Raw genomic sequence first — 21,283 nt, forward strand, 5'->3', positions numbered from 1 at the left:
AAAAGTCTCAAATGGCTCAGAAGAAGTGGTACAATCAGTCTGCCCGGAAATGTGCCTTCCTGCCCGGAGAGCAAGTGTTGTTGCTGTTACCAACCACTGAAAATAAGCTATTGGCAAAATGGCAAGGTCCATATACACTGACTTGGAAGATGAAACAAGTTACATATGAAACTTGTGTACCAGAGTGACGGAAACCACTGCAAGTTTTTCATATTAATTTGCTTAAGAAGTGGTTCAAGAGCACAGATCCTGCTGCAGAGAGTCTGTACATCCAAGCCATTGAGGAGGAAGCGGATTCCACAGAGCAGTATTTCCTGGGACAACATAAAGAGGGGGAAGTGGATTTGCCACAGGAAAAACAACAAGAATTGCTGCAATGTCTTCCCACCAATATGTTTGTTGAGAAACCAGGATGTACTGAGGTAATCCAGCACTGGATCATCATAAAAGACAACACTCTAGCTCGTCAAAAACTATATAACATTCCCGAGAGACTCTTACCTGTCTTAAAAGAGGAGTTGGAGGTGATGCAAGACATGGGGGTAATTGGACCTTCCTGCTGTGAATGGTGCAGTCCTGTTGTTCTTGTTCCCAAGAAAGATGGTAGTATAAGATTCTGTATTGACTTTTGAAAGATCAGTAGTATTTCCAGATTTGACCCCTATCCAATCTCAATTGGATGAACTGGTGGAGCATCTGGGGAAAGCTAAATACCTCAGTACACATGACCGTGAATATACTTCTTTTGAACTCCATATGGACTCTACCAATTTACTGTCATGCCGTTTGCATTACATGGTGCCCCAGCCACGTTCCAAAGACTGATTGATCAAGTTCTTAGGGGAACTGAGAGGTTTGCTGCTGTCTACCTGCATGATATAATCATCTATAGTTGTACGTGTGAAGAGCACTTGAAACATTTGAGTGAAGTGCTGACCAGGATAAAGAACGCCGGTTTAACCATCCACCCTCTAAAGTGTTCTATCACCAAGGAGGAGACCAAATACCTGGGGTATGTGCTGGGGCATGGAGTGATCCAGCCTCAAGTTGGGAAGGTGGAGGCGATAAGAACAGCGGAGAGACCAATAACGAAAAAATAGGTGCGCCCATTTCTTGGATTGGTGGGGTGGTATAGACACTTTATCCCCAACTTTTCAGCCAGAGCTGCAGCTTTGACGGAGCTAACCAAGAAAACTGGTCTTAATAAGGTTACAGTTCCAGCATGGAGGCTAGGTCACAGCTCCAGCATATAGGTCACAGCTCCAGCATAGCTAGGTTACAGCTCTATCATAGCTAGGTCACAGCTCCAGCATGTAGGTCACAGCTCTGGCATGGAGACTAAATGACAGCTCCAGCATCTAGTTCACAGCTCCAGCATGTAGGTCACAGCAGTATGTAGGTGAAGAGATACTTGTTTACTGCAGCATATCTTCAGAGCATTTTGATACAAAAAAAAACCCATATATGTGTGCTGCATATTCTAGTTGTCCCATCACTTGTCACAATGTAGTTTCCTGGACTTTGGGTAAAGTCTTTACAGTCTGTGGTACAGTATTTTGATACACCAGATTTATAATATTTTGTTTCTGTTAATATTTGCTAAGTGCATATCTCCATGTACATTACATTCTGTAAATGCATTGCAAAGTCAGAGATCAGGATCAGCACATGCATTGCAAAGTGAGGGACCAGGATCAGTACATGCACTGCAAAGTGAGGGATCAGGATCGGCACGTGCATTGCAAAGTCAGAAATCAGGATCAGTACATGCACTGCAAAGTGAGGGATCAGGATCAGCACATGCACTGCAGAGTGAGAGATCAGGATCAGCACATGCACTGCAAAGTGAGGGATTGGGATCAGGATCAGCACATGCACTGTAAAGTGAGGGATCAGGATCAGCACATGCACTGCAAAGTGAGAGATCAGGATCAGCACATGCACTGCAAAATGAGGAATTAGGATCAGGATCAGCACATGCACTGCAAAGTGAGAGATCAGGATCAGCACATGCATTGCAAAGTGAGGGACCAGGATCAGTACACGCATTGCAAAGTGAAGGATCAGGATCAGTACAGCAGTTGTACTGATGAACTTTATTTTACAAAATTAAGTGCAAAAGTTTTAAAAGTGGGTAACAGTTCTTCTCTAAATTTACACAAATACAAACATAATGAAATTCTATATTGTAATACATTTCAGCCAGTATAATGCGTAACACAGAGGTGGTAACAATTCACCTACAGATAGCTATACAAATAGCAAACAGCTGTTTAGAACTAAAATAACCAAACTAACATTTACTGAATTTCCATATTTATCTATAATATAAATCCAAAAAAGTTTGTAATCTGAAAAAAAAAGATTACCACTGTTAACACTATTGCTTTGTAGTGTATAACACAGGACCTGTCCACAAGACATTAAGCACATTTTCTACAGAGTGTAGACTCCTCCCTTCAATCTCCCTGCTGAATATGCACTGAGGCCCCCTGTATTTGTGCGGCCTGATGTTTGACAATGCCCTCCACCTGTCCTAGCAGACCAGCTCCTCTCTTCAGCCTCTTCAGTCTCCTCTACAATAGATAGATAGAGCACACCCTGGAGTCTTGTGATGAAATACAAAGAAAGAGTTATTCATCAGTTACCTAAAATATCTCCTTAATACCACTGTCACAAAGAGAAGTTTTGGACTAGAGTTCCAGAATTATACAAACTAAAACTTTAGTGCAAACTAAAACCACAGTGCTATGAAGGGTATGAGAGCTTGGTATTGCCTGTGTTTGATACAACACTGCGCAAAAAGGAAAAGTTAAAATACAGAATTTATTGTACTGTACAGTCTTCCCAATTTCAGACAGTGACCAGTCTTGTTTTGAACAATTGTAGTTTTCCTGGGAATTTGTATTTAAAAAAAATATGAATGCAGACCTCACAGAACAGAACATAGACCCCTGTATGAACGTGAAATTGAAGGGTATATATCTATATCTATATCTATAGCAATCCTTCCCCTGACTTTGTAAGATATTTGCAATCATTCAGAGTGGTTCAGAGTTGTGCTGCTTTCATTCCTCTTGTTCATTTTTGATTGGTATTTCATAATGATAGCAGTACTATAGCTGAAATGTAATCCAAGCAGCGAGTCAAAGGGTTTCAATGACTAGAACACGTGAATAAACAACATGCCTTCTCCTAGCAAGCTGAAAACCAATTAAAGACAGCTAGAGAAAGATATGGAAATATTGGAACAACTGGACTCAGAACCATGTGGGAGGACTGCAAACACCACAATATAAAGGGTACAAAAAATATTGAACTTCATTCAAATGTAAATAGATGTGGGTATTTACAAAGGGGAGACAACAGATTTTCTAAGCTTTTGCACCAGTGATCAATTAAGTGTACAGTGGCTTGCAAAAGTATTGACCCCCCCTTGACATTTTTCCTATTTTGTTGCCTTACAACCTGGTATTAAAATGGATTTTTTGGTGGTTTGTATCATTTTATTTACACAACATGCCTACCACGTTGAAGATGCAAAATATTTTTTATTGTGAAACAAACACGAAATAAGACAAAAAAACAGAAAACTTGAGCGTGCATAAGTATTCACCCCCCCAAAGTCAATACTTTGTAGAGCCACCTTTTGAAGCTATTACAGCTGCAAGTCTCTTGGGGTATGTATCTATAAACTTGGCACATCTAGCCACTGGGATTTTTGCCCATTCTTCAAGGCAAAACTGCTCCAGCTCCTTCAAGTTGGTGTACAACAATCTTTAAGTCATACCACAGATTCTCAATTGGATTGACGTCTGGGCTTTGACTAGGCCATTCCAAGACATTTAAATGTTTCCCCTTAAACCACTCGAGTGTTGCTTTAGCAGTATGCTTAGGGTCACTGTCCTGCTGGAAGGTGAACCTCTGTCCCAGTCTCAAATCTCTGGAAGACTGAAACAGGTTTCCCTCAAGAATTTCCCTGTATTTAGCGCCATCCATCATTCCTTCAATTCTGACCAGTTTCCCAGTCCCTGCCGATGAAAAACATCCCCACAGCATGATGCTGCCACCACCATGCTTCACTGTGGGGATGGTGTTCTCGGGGTGATGAGAGGTGTTGGGTTTGCGCCAGACATAATGTTTTCCTTGATGGTCAAAAAGCTCAATTTTAGTCTCATCTGACCAGAGTACCTTCTTCCATATGTTTGGGGAGTCTCCCACATGCCTTTTGGCGAACACCAAACGTGTTTGCTTATTTTTTTCTTTAAGCAATGGCTTTTTTCTGGCCAGTCTTCCGTAAAGCCCAGCTCTGTGGAGTGTACGGCTTAAAGTGGTCCTATGGACAGATACTCCAATCTCCGCTGTGGAGCTTTGCAGCTCCTTCAGGGTTATCTTTGGTCTCTTTGTTGCCTCTCTGATTAATGCCCTCCTTGCCTGGTCCGTGAGTTTTGGTGGGCGGCCCGCTCTTGCCAGGTTTGTTGTGGTGCCATATTCTTTCCATTTTTTAATAATGGTTTTAATGGTGCTCCGTGGGATGTTCAAAGTTTTGGATATTTTTTTATAACCCAACCCTGATCTGTACTTCTCCACAACTTTGTCCCTGACCTATTTGGAGAGCTCCTTGGTCTTCATGGTCCCGCTTGCTTGGTGGTGCCCCTTGCTTAGTGGTGTTGCAGACTGTGGAGCATTTCAGAACAGGTGTATATATACTGAGATCATGTGACACTTAGATTGCACACAGGTGGACTTTATTTAACTAATTATGTGACTTCTGAAGGTAATTGGTTGCACCAGATCTTATTTAGAGGCTTAATAGCAAAGGGGGTGAATACATATGCACGCACCACTTTTCCGTTATTTATTTTTTTGAATTTTTTGAAACAAGTTATTTTTTTCATTTCAATTCACCAATTTGGACTATTTTGTGTATGTCCATTACATGAAATCCAAATAAAAATCCATTTTAATTCCAGGTTGTAAGACAACAAAATAGGAAAAATGCCAAGGGGGGTCAATACTTTCGCAAGCCACTGTATGTGTGTGAGCCCATGGCAAACACAGAGCTACAAATATCCTTTCAATACATTGCAATACATTTCAATTCATTTCAATACATTTCAATACATTTATTTGCCACTTCCTTTTATGATGTTTGTAATCATTATCAATGGTGACCTTTCAACTGCTTTGGAGTAAAGTTCAGCTCAGTGAAGTTCAGCTCAGTAAAGGTCAGCTCAGTAAAGGTCAGCTCAGTGAAGTTTAGCTCAGTGAAGTTCAGCTCAGTGAAGTTCAGATCAGTAGCAGGTTGAACAATGCAAAGGGCACAACATCACATGAAAACATGAACAAAAAAACATAGCAAACAACACAGACCTGCAAGCAAGATGGCAACCATTTGATCTAATATAGATTTAATGTTAAAAAAAAATCATTTGTCATAGCACCACTCAGAATGATTGCAAACATCATAAAGAGATGGAGCTGGTGTTTTGATAACGTCCTCTTCACTGGCCAGCGTGGCTCTTGTCTCCAGGCTCGCTCTCGGCCTCGCCCTCCAGGTAGACGGAGGGCCTGTGCTCGTCGTGCTGCTCGATGGATTTCAGGTGCAGCACCATGTGCAGCGCGTAGGCCAGCACCAGCAGCAGGATCAGAGACATGACCAGCCCTATGAGAATGGCCGGGGTGAAGAACGAAGCACAGTCACTGGCTGGGGAGAACCGGCCCCCCTCCACATTGAAGGCTTGAATCTGGAAATGGAAAGCACCACAGCAAGAGATTTCTGCATCAGCCTCTGGAGAGCAACTTGGATCAATGTGAAATATCCCACTTACTCTTCTTGTACTTTCAGTTCACTTTGTAGATCATCATTTTGCATGTAAGAGATGTGGTATTACTTAGTTATGTATTTCTATCATTCACTATGATGCTAGGGTATTCACTGCAATGGTGATTTAGTTTTTTTTTTTTTAAAGTCACCAGGAGGAGATGAATGAAACAGTAAATGATACAAAGAGATTTTGAACAAGAAGAACACTTTTGTCAAGATAACTGTAATATCCCATATCCATACCAATCTTCTCTTTAAAACAAAAGCAATTACTGTATGCATACAGTTCACCTAAAAAAACGGACTACAGTAAAAGAATGGGAAAACATGGCAGGGTAAACTATGGTAAAAGCATGGGAAAACTGCAAAGTGCCCTTGGTAAACTTGTATAAGGGTCTGCAGCCTCCACAGTGTCTGTGGGACCCTACCTGGAAGTCGATGAAGGTGATGTGCCACAGCAAAGAGCCGTCTCCGTGGGAGCTGGGCTTCAGCAGCGTGTCGTACTTGTGCAGGCTGCTGACATGCTGGCAGTGGTAGGAGGACATGGCGGGCGCGTATATCTGTGTGGCGTTGAAGCTGGCTTCCTTTGTCCTGTTATAGAGGATGTGAACAGAGTCCAGGCTGAACCAGTTCTGAGCAGTCGACTCATAGTAAGTGTTGGACAGGAGAAACCTGGAGAGAAACACAGAGTCAGACACATCTCAGAGCACAGTACAAAATGAAAAACAAGAGAGCTCATAGGTGCAATACACTCCAGCTACAACCAATTATACAAAAGAACATTGAAAAAAGCATGTTTACAAGGATCCAATGTTTCAATGCTTTGGAACAACTAAAAGTTTAGCATTTTCTGATCTCAAAGAACAAATAGGGATATATGTAGTTAAAAGTTCATGGAGATGGGATTGCCCTAATCCATGAAGGACCTTATAAATTATTACGGCGTAATACCAGCAATTCATGTGCAACAGCTGGCAGAATGCACAGGACAATGTGATACAATTCCAGGCCAGGGGGCCACAAGGAGCACTGAATTGTTTGCACTCACAAAGGGTGAGGGAGAAATATCGTCATTGCACTTTAGCAACCCCTACTCGGCATCCATTTAGTCCAGACAGAGACTTCCCAGGCTGGGCCTCATCTCTAGGGTTCAGTGGCCTGGGAACACAGGCTGCTGAGGAAGTTTGTCTTGACAGTGAGGAATAGTGGGTGCCTGTTTGATTTCCAGTCCTGATTGGAAAGTGGATTGGTATGGCTCCAGGGAGCTGTGTTGTTTGAAGTCAGGGGGAGTGTACAGCTCCAGGGAGCTGTGTTGTTTGAAGTCAGGGGGAGCGTACAGCTCCAGGGAGATGTGTTGTTTGAAGTCAGGGGTAGTGTACGGCTCCAGGGAGATGTGTTGTTTGACAGGGGGAGTGTACGGCTCCAGGGAGCTGTGTTGTTTGAAATCAGGGGGAGTGTACGGCTCCAGGGAGATGTGTTGTTTGAAGTCAGGGGGAGTGTACGGCTCCAGGGAGCTGTGTTGTTTGAAATCAGGGGGAGTGTATGGCTCCAGGGAGCTGTGTTGTTTGAAGTCAGGGGGAGTGTACAGCTCCAGGGAGCTGTGTTGTTTGAAGTCAGGGGGAGCGTACAGCTCCAGGGAGATGTGTTGTTTGAAGTCAGAGGGAGTGTATGGCTCCAGGGAGGTGTGTTGCTTGAAGTCAGAGGGAGTGTATGGCTCCAGGGAGCTGTGTTGTTTGAAGTCAGAGGGAGTGTACGGCTCCAGGGAGGTGTGTTGTTTGAAGTCAGGGGGAGTGTACGGCTCCAGGGAGCTGCGTTGTTTGACAGGGGGAGTGTACGGCTCCAGGGGGCTGTGTTGTTTGAAGTCAGGGGGAGTGTACAGCTCCACGGAGCTGTGTTGTTTGAAGTTAGAGGGAGTGTACGCCTCCAGGGAGCTGTGTTGTTTAACAGGGGGAGTTTACAGCTCCAGATTCACTGGGACACATCAGGCTTTTTAACCTAATGAATTAAACATACCTTTTGCAGGACTATAAGTACCAGAATGCTTTGTGAAACTGGAGCCAAGGGCAAAGGCAGGACACAGACAGGGCACAGGCAGGGCACAGGCAGGACACAGACAGGACACAGACAGGGCACAGGCAGGACACAGACAGGGCACAGACAGGACACAGGAAGGACACAGACAGGACACAGACAGGGCACAAACAGGGCACAGGCAAGACACAGACAGGACACGGGAGGGCACAAGCAGGACACAGACAGGACACAGATAGGACATAGACAGGACACAGACAGGGCACAGGCAGGACACAGACAGGACACAGGCAGAAAGAGACTTACACACCCAACACACCTTATTACCAGCTCCTTCAGATCCGCCACATCCCCGAATCTTAGAGAGAGCCTGTCAATGAAACAAACCACATGACATTATTGTTATTATTATTATTATTATTATTATTATTATTATTATTATTATTATTATTATTAGGACAGTATTATTAGTAGTAGTATTAGCATTATTAGTAGCAGTAGTATTATTAGTAATATTATTATTAGGACAGTATTGATATTAGTGGATTAGTCCAGTAGATAATCCCCACATTCTTGCCAGAGACAGGATTTGGAATCTAGTTCGTCTTAGTGGTCTTGTGCTGGATATCTATTTTTCTGCTTTAAAGTAAAAAAATAGATTTTTACAAAACAGCACTACAGATCCCTTGCTATTGCATCCTGGTACCGAATCACTACCTGCACAGTAGGTCAGTCTCACTCTACCAGTCGTTTCAAACTATGAAACGTTCTCACTGTGCCACATACTGTACAACAGTCAATGAATAAAAATTTCAAGGGTCCAGCAAAAAAGTCTTATCAGTCATTGTTATTATCAGGAGTGTAAGCCAATGCATACTGTCAGTTTTTATTGGTTACATTAACTTTCAGAGGGAGGAGGAGGGGACTCACAGGGAGTGGTCTCACAGGGAGGGGGAGTGGTCTCACAGGGAGGGGGGTTGTCTCACTGGGAGGTCCACCTCACAGGGGGTGTCCCTCGGTGGTCTCACAGGGAGGGGGAGGGGACTCACAGGGAGTGGGAGTGGTCTCACAGGGAGGGGGGGTGGTCTCACGTTGCTTTCTCCTCACTGCAACTTGATCCCTTGAGGTCTACACTGGCGCTGGGGCTGAATACCCGGTCAGTCAGGTCCACGTGGGTGTGGTTTTTTAGTTTCACAATCAGCTTCTTTGCCCAGAAGAGGATGCAGGTCTTCCCATTCTCAGTGAGTTTTAGAGGAGAGAATGGGGTGGACGGGGTGGATGGGGTTGGATTCGAGGCCTGAAGGAGCTTCCTGATGGTCCTCTTCAGTGTGCCTGCTCCGTGGCCTGGATCCTGCTGAGAGGGAGGCACAGTGAATCCAACAACAGCCATTCACAATGCAGTTTATATTATGTTATGCAATGAAGCACAGGTTGGATGACTAATTAATGACACCTGTTCTGAAAGCACTGCTTTATTATGAAATGCTTCCATCAGAAACTCGAACCCAACAGTTCACGAACCCTGTTTTCATCTGTTTTCAAGAGAGTTAGAAGTTTGTTTAAAGTGCTGTCTAATATAAGAGAATGTTTTTCAGTAATTCACTAAACAGTTGTTAAAGTTTAGTTGTCTCTGTGTGTCCTTTAACGGCAGTGGAGGTATGCCATTGGAATCTGTTTTTGTTCAGCTGATGTTTAAAGAGATGTCAACTGCCTATCTGTGGTCCCCCCAGGATTACCCCTAAAAGTAACAGGGCTTCTCTGGGTCCAGGTGCATTGAATCAATAGCTGGATTACTCCTACAAATAACAGGGCTTCTCTGGGTAGGTGCAGCAAATCAATAGCTGGATTACCCCTAAAATAACAGGGCTTCTCTGGGTAGGTGCAGCGAATCAACAGATGGATTACCACTAAAATAACAAGGCTTCTCTGGGTCCAGGTGATGCGAATCAACATGGCCTGCAGGGTTCTCCCACCCTCAGGAATGCCTGGACCCAGTTTCATGTGCATTGATTCTGAAGCTGTTAAAATGCAGGGGTGATGTGCAGAGGATAAAAGCACATTATTTTTTTCACTAAGATTTATATGTATTTGAAGTGCTTTTGGATTTGACTAAATCTCTGTAATATGTGTATAATCACACCGAGCAGAAGATGAATTCAGTCTGTTTGGGATTAATTCAATCTGTTCAAGGGTAAAAATAGTTTCCTGAGCCGTGTCGGCAAGCCGTGCTGTTCTAGTGTTCTTACCTGCAGGGAGGGACCCCTGTGTGACGCTCTGACGGACTGGCCACTCCTAACCCCAGTGGCAGACTGGCCACTCCTACCCCCTGTGGGAATCAGAAAGGAAAGGGTTACTGGCTGCCAAGCACTTAAATTTATTATTATGACTCATTAAGTCTCATAGTAAGAAAAAACAAATTGCTGTATAGCAAACACCTGCTACTACCCTTAGAACAGTTTACCACAATAAACAAGCATTTGCTGTAGTTTACCCTGTTTTTTAATATGCTTTACTATACCCCTCTATGCTTTTCAGTTCTTATCTGTGCTTTACCTTGCTTTCACTGTGCTTTATTCCACTTTACTATGTTTTACTCCAGGTTAAAGAAAGCAAATCAGTGTGTAGCAATTCACTTGCTCCATAAAGTGGGTGTAAGTTTCACCTACCTGTCCCTTTTATTAGGGTCAGTAGCCTGGCCAGCTTAAAACCCAAAGTCCCAGGATAGCGTCTGCATACTTTGAAAAACGTACAAAGAGCTAGGGAGGGGCTGAATGGCAGCACAGTAAAGTCGTAAATGCTTTCTTGAAAAGATGGAGATACTTTCTGTACTCTGGACGAATGGGAACGTGAAAGTATACGTCCCATAAGGCCACAATGGTGAACCAGTCGCCCGGCCGGACGGACTGGAGGATGTGACGGTGTGACGGCATTTGGAACCTCCTTTCTTTTAAGAACCTGTCGAGGAGCCTCAGGTCTAAGATAAGGCGAAAGCCGGCATCCTTTTTGGGTACCAGAAAATATCTCGAGTAGTACACCTCTCCGTTGGAGGTGGGGTCTACGAGATGAATGGGTTTCCATTACCTTACATTCAGGGTTGGGTCATGCTGGGTCTTTAGCCAACCCACCCACTGGCGGGGCCTTAATGAGGGCCGTGATGGTGGAGTCTACCGCGGGGAACCTCTCTAGGCCAAGCTTATATGGCGGCTTGTTTTAGCACGCTAGAACCTGAAGCTGGACAATCCCAGGAGCAGCGTACCTCCTCCATGAAGTCTGGGAAGGGCAGGAACTTCTGAGGATGAGGAGCCATCGCCTGTGTCCGGAAAACAGACCGATGTTGTTCTGCCGCTGACATCCAGGGGACCTGCAGGAAAGCTGCAGACCCAGTTGTGGGTCGGCACCCTTCTTAGCAACCCAGTGTACCACAAAATCACATCTGTTAATACAAGCTTACCAAAATCCCATGGCACCCTGACCTCGACACAGCCCCTGTGTGTCTGCACTCTGTGCTCTGTCCTATCTGCGTGAGACTATCAGGAGTAGACACGTATCGACTGAGACTATACGTGACGTACACTTATCGATTGGTGATGAGACGACTAACCACTACTTAAATTTTAGCAGTAAAAAACGCAATGCAGTATATATTAAAATTTTATCATATATAATATATAGTATATATATATATATATATATATATATATATATATATATATATATATTATATATATATACTGACATGCATGCTGTATGATACAAGCTGATATTCTCAAATAGACAAATGTCTTGGCTAAATGATCAATATACTGAGCCTGAAGAAACCATTGACTGAATACAGTTTCACCTATATCAAGCAATACTGGAATAGAAGGGGGGGGAATCAATTCTACTATAATGCCCTGACTAGAGTATAATGGGCGGCAATTGCAATGGATTTTTTAATGTATATATTTCTATAGAGCCCTTCATACCACAGTACCTCAAAGCCCTTTACATGTCAGTTAAAATAAAAAGAAGTCTGCAATATCAAGGAGTAGTACAAATGATAAAACGACATTCAATAATTATAATAATAATACTAGCAATAAATAAAAACACAAAAAACAAATAAAACAATTGTAGAAAAACAGGAATTTAATAAAACACAAAATTACAAAAATAAGCAAATAAAATAGATACAAACAGTTATGTTTTTAAGTCTGGTTAAAAAGGCTCAACTATAAAAATAATCTTTAATCTTGACTTACAATTATTGACTGAATTGTCTCTCTAATAGAAAAGGGCAATAAGTTCCACAGTCTGGGGCATTACAACGAAATACACTTTCTCCTCTCCTTTTCAACTCTACCTTGTTGGGGCACAAAAGGCCAGCGTTAGCACTGGCACTGAGGTTTATATGGGACAGAATCTCTCTTAGGTAATCCAGTGCCAAGTCTTTTAGTGCTTTACAATGTTTTAAAATCAATTCTAAATGCACTGGAAGCCAGTGCAGTAAGGCCAGCACAGGAGTATATGAGCCAGTTTCTTTGTTCCAGTGAGAATCCTGACAGCTGCATTCTGAACAAGCTGCAAACAGAACAAGCCAGGACACAGAAGCTCAGCAAATCAACCACTGCAGGAGTCAAGTCTAGACTAAACAAAAGCATAAATTCACTTGTCAGCATCAGACAAAGAAAGAAAAGATCTGCCATGTACAGAGCCTATAGGAAGTATTCACCCCCTTGGACGTTTTCACAGTTTGTTGTGTTACAACCTGAAATCTTGATGCATTTAAATGGTTTTTTTTTTCCTTTGATTTACACATAACCTACTCAACACTTTCAATGTGTGATGAAATGGGGGTTGATGAAAAAACAAATCAATTAAAAATAAAAACCTGAAAAGTCTTCATTAGATAAGTATTCACCCCCTTTGCTATGACACTCCTAAATAAGCTCAGATGCAAACAATTGCCTCCAGAATTCACACAATAAGTTAAATGGAGTCCATCTGTGTGCAATAAAAGTGGTTCACATGATTTCAGATTAAATACATCTGTCTCTGGAAGGTCCCACAGTTGGGTAGTGCATTTAAAGCAAAGATACTACCATGAAGGCCAAGGAGCTTTCAAAACAACTCTGGGATAAAGTTATGGAAAGGCAGGACCCAGGCTGTATAAAAGATTTCAAAGGCATTGAATATCCCTTGGCGCACAGTCAAGTCGATCATTAAGAAGTGGACGGTATACGGCACCACCCAGAATCTGCATAGAGCAGGCCACACTCCCAAACTGAGCAGCCGGGTAAGTAGGGCATTGGTCAGAGAAGCCACCAAGAGGCCAATGATAACTCTGAAAGACCTTCCGTGTTCCATGGGAGAAACTGTCCATGTGTCAACAATAGCTGAGGTACTCCACAAATCTGGCCTGTATGAAAGAGTGGCAAGAAGGAAGCCATTTCTTTAAAAAGCCCATGTAAAATCTGGCTTGGAATTTGCAAAAAGGCATGTGGGAGACTCTGAAAAGATGTGACAAAAAATTCTGTTGTCCTGTAACAGGGCGAGGAGTCCTGTACGTTTATTTGTTTATTCATTTTTAGAACAGGGTCTCCCCTTCCGTCCCCGTGTCTCATTTTGTATTGCTTATTTGTGATTTATGTGTAAATATGACGGTGAGGGCTGTGTTGTTGTTTAATTGTATTTATTTATAAATATGACGCCGAATACCCAAGTGTGTTATTGTTTATTTGAATTAATGTTGTTTTATTTGAAAATACAAAGTTTTCTTTGTTATTGTTTGGTTTGGATGTGGTCTGGCAGACAAGATGGTAGCAGTTCGTATCTGCCAGAGATCTCGTGAGAATGTGGCTGGTGCCATTTATTGAATTATTGTTTAAGTTGTCGTGTATATGTCTAAGGTCATATCACAACATGGTTTCCTCACAAATTACTATTAAAGAACTGAGTCACTATAGTTCACCAATTAGGCTATAAACTACAGCAATACATTACTCCAATAGTAATTTGCAGTTCTGGCTTAATTTTAATTGATTAAATTATGAATATTTACTCTCTGTAAAAGTGCACCTTGTTTCAAACAAAAAAACCACAGACAATTTAAGAAATAATGATTTTTAACTAGTTTTATTATATAGCACACATGGATAAGCAAACGCAACACATAATAGATATTCTAAATCTAATAGCTCTAGGCAACTCTTCAAACATTTTTTAATTTTTTTTTATTTTTCATTAACTTTTGTTTCACAATAAAAATTCTCTTCTCTCTTCAAAGTGTTGAGTAGGTTGTGTAAATCAAAGGAAAAAAAATCTCAGTTAAATGCATCAAGATTTCAGGTTGTAACACAACAAACTGTGAAAACGTCCAAAGGGGGTGAATACTTACTATAGGCACTGTATCTGCGTATCACTGCAGTGAAGTGTGTTACAATCATGAGAGCCAGTAGTGACAAAAAGCACTTGGGACAGAGATGGCGATACCCCCTCAAGCAATCCTCAGCTGAGCTCCCACACGGAATCCTAATAATATGTTTGAAATGTGTTTAGAAACCCTGCAATGCACTGCTCTACCTTGGGGTTGAGATAGAGAAGAGGTTCAGTCTATACTCTCTCGTTCAGTCCATTCATCACATCATCAAACACTCCTGTAATCCATTAATCACAAAGGATCTGGAGTTTCCAGGAATAAACTACCCTGAAACACTGAATAAAATAATCCTTTAACCATTACATCCAGAGATAGCCAAAATACATACACCATTTGGGATATGCTTTCTATATTTTAATGTATTTTTTGTATATTTAACTTTAATATATTTAAAATCTACTAATGCTAATTTATATGCGTAATCTGTATAGATCGATTTAAGGACACTAACATAGACTCGTGCTGTGCATGTGTTTTCTTTAAACTGGGTTGATTTTACACACTGTAACAAACACGGTCTGAATTAACACTGCTGGTTACACACTGTAACAAACACGGTCTGAATTAACACTGCTGGTTACACACTGCAATAAACATAGTCTGACTAGACAGCAGGTAGCATGCATTATAAAGACAGAACGGTAGATAGAAGTAACTTTTACCACTGACCTTTCTTCCAGGTTCATAGGCAATTGATCCAAGGATACTGAAAAGCATACAAGAACAAGTAACATTGCTAATGTAGTAAAAGTGAATGTCTTGTGTTTCGCCATGGAGACAGACATAGCAGACTCCCCAGATGAAGCCTGTCCTTTAAGCAGCTTTGATAATATACTCTAAACCCTAGCCCTTTGTTCACTGATGGACAAGGCATTCAGCCAATAGAGGACTGGATGCAAGCTGGTCCCTTGTCACAGCCGTACCCCCAGAAGGGATGGGATGAGGCACTAAGTGTTGCTGAATCCACTTAGTTTATGTAGAAAGTCACATTGAAGACAACATTTCATCTACCACATTATGGCTAGATATAAAAAAAACAACAGCAGCTGTGTCTATCTCGCTATGTTGTGTAGTTGTTCCAAGCTCAGCATCAGCAGACTGGACACTTTTGAGACAAAAACAGCTGCATGTGACCTAGTTTTACTTGCCGTTGACTGAATATTTCAAATTAATCCTCAATATATTTGAATGAAATGTGCTGAGTCACAAACACTGTCAGTAAGGTGTAGGGCCATGATACCAATCACGACAGACAGGCCCTGGTTCAGTATCGCATGACAGCCAGACAGGCCCTGGTTCAGTATCTCATGACAGACAGACAGACATGCCCTGGTTCAGTATCTGATGACAGACAGACAGGCAGGCCCTGGTTCAGTTTCTCTTCAAGCTTGGGTGAATACGTTCAAGGTGCACCCGGTCCGCGATCCATACTGGCTGGTGCGAATGTCCAGACGATGCCGGAAGACATTGGAGTGGTGGCTCCACCCTGGCCATCTGTGCCTCGGATCTCCCCTTGGCTCCCCTCACAGAAGGGAAGTTGTCACTACGGACGCCTCCAGCCTGGGCTGGGGAAAGGTCTGGAATGGGAGGGGAATATGAGGTCAGTGGAAGGGACCTTGGCAGCAGAGGCATATAAATGCCCAAGAACTGCAAGCAGTAGCCCTGGCGCTATCTCATTTTCACCAGAAGTTAGCACACAAACATGCCCTGGTCCGGACAGACAACATTACAGCTACATAAACCACCAAAGTGGCCTGTGCTCACCTGGCCTTCAACATGAGGCGCATAGACTCCTGTCTTGGGCGCACAGAAACGTGTTCCATCAGGGCTGTTCACCTCCCCGGTGTGGACAACAGAGCAGCAGACATCCTGTCCAGAGGATCTCCAGACAGCTCAGAGTGGAGACTGCACCCTCAGGTTGTAAAACAAATTTGGGAGAGGTTTCGTACAGCACAAGTCGACCTCTTCACCACAGCCGAGTCCACTCATTGCCTAAAGTGAGAGAAAGCCTAGGTTTTACTGGTCGCACCCAGATGGCCGAGGTGCCCCTGGTTTGCTCTCCTCTCCAACATGTTGTTGGGTCAAACATGACAGCTCCCGTTACGCAAGGACCTGCTGAGCCAAACAGAAGGGTTATTAAGGCACCCAAACCCAGCCCAGCTTCAACTCTGGGTTTGGCCATTGAATGGAGCCATCTATCCAGACGAGGTTTGCCAGATGCAGTGGTAGAGACACTACAGTCTGCTAGGGGGCCGAACACTAGAGCCCAGTATTCGTATAAATGGAAGGTTTTTGAAAACTGGTGCATTGCTGGGGGTCACAATCCTGTAACCTGCCATATTGAGACAATTCTTAACTTCTTACAACACCTGTTTGATGCGGGAAAATCTGTATCTACTCTGAAGGTCTACTTGGCAGCAATATCGATGTGCCATGATAAAAATGATTTTGTGTCTGCTGGGACACACTTCCTGGCTGTGCATTTTCTTAAAGGGGCCCGGAGGCTCAGTCCTCCAACAAAAAACATGGTCCCTAAGTGGGATCTGGAGCTGGTGCCGGGGGTCCTTACGGGTCCCCCATTTGAGCCTATGGCCTCAGCAGAGCTGTGCCGTTTCCCTCAAAGTGGTGTTTTTATTAGCCATTACGTCTGCTAGAAGAGTAAGTTAGCTCCAGCTATTCCAGTATAACCGTAAAAAAGGGGAGGGTATAATATGACTTGAAGCTGTCTGACGATTGAATCGAGGAGGGGTGAGGTCTGATGTCTGACGATTGAATCGAGGAGGGGTGAGGTCTGATGTCTGACGATTGAGTAGAGGAGGGGTGAGGTCTGAGGATGTCCTAAAATGGACACTGTAGATATGGAGGTATTTCAAAGACAAAGCTACAGAGTAGAAGTTACCGCTGCTTCCTTGTGTAATGGAATAGATCTTCTCCTAGCGGCTGCTGAATTATTAACACTGACATCAGCATAAGACATGCACTCGTCTCTCCGCTACAGAGCTTGCTCTTTAGCTGAATGATAAGTATGTCTTTGTCGTACTGATTGTCACAGCAGTACTTAATTTGCCGAAGTAATGTGCTTCACACACATACTGTGTATGGGTAAATATGTGTACCCTACATATATTGGGCATGTCACATTCATATATTTTTTATATTTTCATGTAAATAAACAGTGTAAAATGTTTATTACATATTGTTGGGTAAATACATGCCTACAGTGATAGGTCACATTTCTGTAGGCAGGATTTGTTGCTAATGACATCAACTCTGCTACTGCTAACTCCTCTATATTCATAATGAAGAATTATTATTTTTACACCGTTCTTCCAGACTATCAGCGAACTTCCACAGACACTCGGTGAGCACCACGTGTCACGAGTGTAGGGTGCGCTGCCCTGCACAACGCTGATCATTTTTAATCAGGCATATCATAGACACCAATTTGGACCTGACTTTATATAAGCGATTACATAGTTACATTTTTTTTAATATTTTGAAAGACATACGAAGATTATTTACTGTTTTAACGACAAACCATTAGCAAAGCCAATTAGCTTTAAAGATTATTTGTTTTATATAAACAAAGGCGCGGTTGCTTCCTGCACATCCCTGGGTCCTGTGAGCAGCCAGTGCCGCGGTGCTCGCCGGGATCGTTCTTTCCTCCTGTAGCTCTGAGACGCCAGCGATGGGTGCGTGAAAGAATCATTATCAAAGCAGATTTTATACATCGCTTAAATCCTCGTTAGTTAATTAAAACCACGTATAAACGCACGTGAACGCGGTATCAATGTCCCGTGTAGGGATATTTGGAGTTTGAAGCTGTTATTTGTGATGTATATTTAGTGAGTGTTAATAACGTGGAGAGCGGCCACGCTGTGTTCACCGCATCTACAGTGTGTGGTAGGGGAGGGCGGCGCCAGATAAACCTGGTTAATGCTTGTCAGGAAAAAAAATAAATAAAAAGGAATTTGTTTGCTGTATTCGAAACATACGCACTCGCTGTACAAAATGAAATACAAGATTGGTTTGCGTATAGATCTTCTGTTTGTCTCGTTCTTTCCTGTCAAACGTCTTGGACGCTGCAGTAGGCCGCTGTTTAATTCTGTTTAGAAATGGCTGCTGCGTTGAACGGGGTGGATATACCGTTTGTGTACAATCGATAGGGATACTAAATAACCTGTTTTTAAATTCAATTGGGTTTTGAGTTGTGTCTGTTAGCTGGTTAACTCCCGTAATTAAACTGACATTAAGCACATTCAACACACGCCTATCAGATGAAATGAAATGTAATTAGAATGATTTTGCTTACTGCAGTTTTGATTCAAGTTTTAGTCTACATTTAATAGGTCTTAGAAATGTTCTGGCAGGCCAAGCTTTTCTGTGGCGTAACGGAACCCAGGCAAACCAAACACTGCCTTCAGTTTTGTAAATTGTAACTGGCATAAGTAGATTTTATTTCAGAATGTTCTTCTGTGTAAGCTGTGTTGCACCTACGCGTTCCTCTTAAAAGCATCCACAGCTGGAGTGCGTTCAGCTCTGTTCATAGGCAAGCTGTCTTATCAATTGTAAATCCATGCACTTGCCCTCCGTTATATTCATAGCTGTGCCCTTTAGATGTTACACCTGGTTTCTTGCGATATCCTCATTTTATGGTTCTAATTCAGTATTGTATTTGTGACCCTCCAGGCAAGTGCAGAGGTCTTCGTACAGCCAGAAAGCTGCGTAACCACCGCCGGGAGCAGAAGTGGCATGACAAGCAGTACAAGAAGGCTCACCTGGGTACTGCTCTGAAGGCTAACCCCTTTGGAGGGGCTTCCCACGCTAAGGGGATTGTCCTGGAAAAAGTGTAAGTACAGAAATCAGCGTTATCTTGCCATTATAAACCCACACTGCCCCAGTCTTGCATTCATTCTGCCGGTTGTCCAGCTTTTTTTTTTTTTTTTTAGCGGAAGCGACTCGCTAAGTCTACATCCAGGGTGATGATTGACCTGTACAGACTAGTAGCTCAAAGATGATATTTTTCATTGCAGTTTTAATATATACATGTAATATATATTATATACTTTTTGTATTCAACATTTCACAGATGGTGTAAACATATTCCATTTGTAAGTATACTACAGCTTTAAGAGTAGGGTATAACTTTGCATGCCATTTTTTACACAGGAATACTGCAAATAGAGGCACAGTTAGATGATACTAAAATCACTGTTCCTTTTAAATGACATTGTCTTCCCTATTGTAATGGCAATATGTGCTTACAGAATGATGTAAGGAATTTGTAAATTGACCAGCAGAGCACTGGATGTGAATGCAGTAAAATCAGAATTACAAGAGAGTACTTGATAATATTGAATAAATTCTGGAGTTACGTAGCCAAATATTTATGATCGGTATCTTTGTTTCTTCGAAGGTTCTTGAGTGTTATTAATTAAATAGCTTGCTTCAGTAAGTTAGTTGTGTAGTGTTTAATTTGTTGATTATCTACAGGTGTAACTCCTGTAGTTAAGGGGTAGTATATATATATATATATATATATATATATATAATAGATATATATATATATATATTATATTAATATATATATATTTTTGTATAATTTTTAATTATATTTTTTATTTCCTCCTGCCCAGGGGTGTTGAGGCTAAGCAGCCCAACTCTGCCATCAGGAAGTGTGTCAGAGTCCAGCTCATCAAAAATGGCAAGAAGATAACAGCTTTCGTGCCCAATGATGGCTGCCTGAACTTCATTGAGGTCCGTGTCGTGTTTGTGTTGAACATTAACTAGCCTTAGGACTGTGGGGCATGTGATTGCATTCATGATAAAGTACATGTGAAAAGTTTGGCAATGAGAAAAGGCTGTTCTGTCTATCAAGGCTTGTCCCTTGTTAGCACACCATTCGCCTCTACTGGGGAGTTATAATTTAATAGGACAGAATCTTGTGATAGTATTACATCTTGTATTTTAACTTGTGGAAGAGCTCAGAGGTTTAATTGGTTTGAAGTCCTCTTCAGTTGCAGATTTAGTGCTATAGTGGGAGAGGTACTGCAAGGATGAGTACTCATTTCAAACTGTTGGCAGATATTATATTTTTTTTAAAACTGTGATTTGTTTTTTAAATTATTCTGCAGTTATTAAACTTAAGGCCCTTTCTCAACCCTTATCCTGTAAAACCAGCATGTTATGGCCCTGCAGTTTTTTATGTGAATTATTTAGCTGCTTGTCCTGCAATCTTTTGGAAGTTCACTTTGTGATATTTTTCTCCTCTGTGTCTAGGAAAACGATGAAGTTCTGGTTGCTGGTTTTGGTCGTAAGGGCCATGCCGTCGGTGATATTCCCGGAGTCCGCTTCAAGGTTGTGAAGGTCGCCAACGTGTCTCTCTTGGCTCTGTACAAAGGCAAGAAGGAGAGACCAAGATCTTAAACTAGCTCAATGGACTGGGTTATTAATAAATGTTTTTCAGTTCAATGAATACTTGTTTGTTTTTTGTTAAGTATTTACCTTGTGTATGCAGTTCGTACCATACCGTATTTGTCAGGTGTCTTGAGCATGGGTGGTAATGGAAGATTGTGAAGACTTTTCTGTAAATAGCCATTTTTCTGAATGTCATTCATGCATGTCACTTCCGAAAGCATGGGTTCTAGTGCAGCTCAGTTCACAAGTGAAGAGAGTTGGGGGAGGGATCTACACAAACTACATTAGAGATGCAATTATTAATTGATGCTTTGATTTTTCAAATCAAAGTATATTTATATAGCTCCCTTCATACAGGTGTATCTCAAAGCACTTCACAGGACAAATATTGTCAGATTTATAAAAACAAAACAAGGAAACGTATGATGAAAAGCAAGACGTTTAAAGAAGTATATAATGTAAACACTAGTAGTTATATATATATATATATATATATATATATATATATATATATATATATATATATATTTACAAATATATATAGAAGAGGCCATTTGAGAAGAGGCCATTTGGCCCATCTTGCTCGT

At 42.0% G+C, this 21,283-nt stretch overlaps 2 protein-coding genes across 2 annotated transcripts; one reads left to right on the forward strand and one right to left on the reverse strand.

The window, feature by feature from the left end:
- Window positions 1-5,443: 5,443 nt before the first annotated feature.
- On the reverse strand, window positions 5,444-11,165 carry LOC121328990 (V-type proton ATPase subunit S1-like protein). Its single transcript, XM_041274151.1, has 5 exons — window positions 11,115-11,165; window positions 8,950-9,209; window positions 8,178-8,228; window positions 6,256-6,499; window positions 5,444-5,747 (listed from the first exon to the last, which is right to left on the reverse strand). The coding sequence occupies exons 1-5, from the start codon at window positions 11,163-11,165 to the stop codon at window positions 5,505-5,507; spliced, it is 849 nt and encodes a 282-aa protein (XP_041130085.1). The 3' UTR covers window positions 5,444-5,504.
- Window positions 11,166-17,868: 6,703 nt separating this feature from the next.
- Window positions 17,869-20,750, forward strand: LOC121328265 (40S ribosomal protein S23). The gene is made up of 4 exons (XM_041272849.1): window positions 17,869-17,971; window positions 18,969-19,128; window positions 19,916-20,036; window positions 20,559-20,750. Exons 1-4 carry the CDS (start codon window positions 17,968-17,970, stop codon window positions 20,703-20,705), a joined length of 432 nt encoding a protein of 143 aa, XP_041128783.1. The 5' UTR covers window positions 17,869-17,967; the 3' UTR covers window positions 20,706-20,750.
- Window positions 20,751-21,283: the final 533 nt, after the last annotated feature.

The sequence above is a fragment of the Polyodon spathula genome, chromosome 16, assembly GCF_017654505.1.
Source record: "Polyodon spathula isolate WHYD16114869_AA chromosome 16, ASM1765450v1, whole genome shotgun sequence".
Lineage (NCBI taxonomy): Eukaryota > Metazoa > Chordata > Actinopteri > Acipenseriformes > Polyodontidae > Polyodon > Polyodon spathula.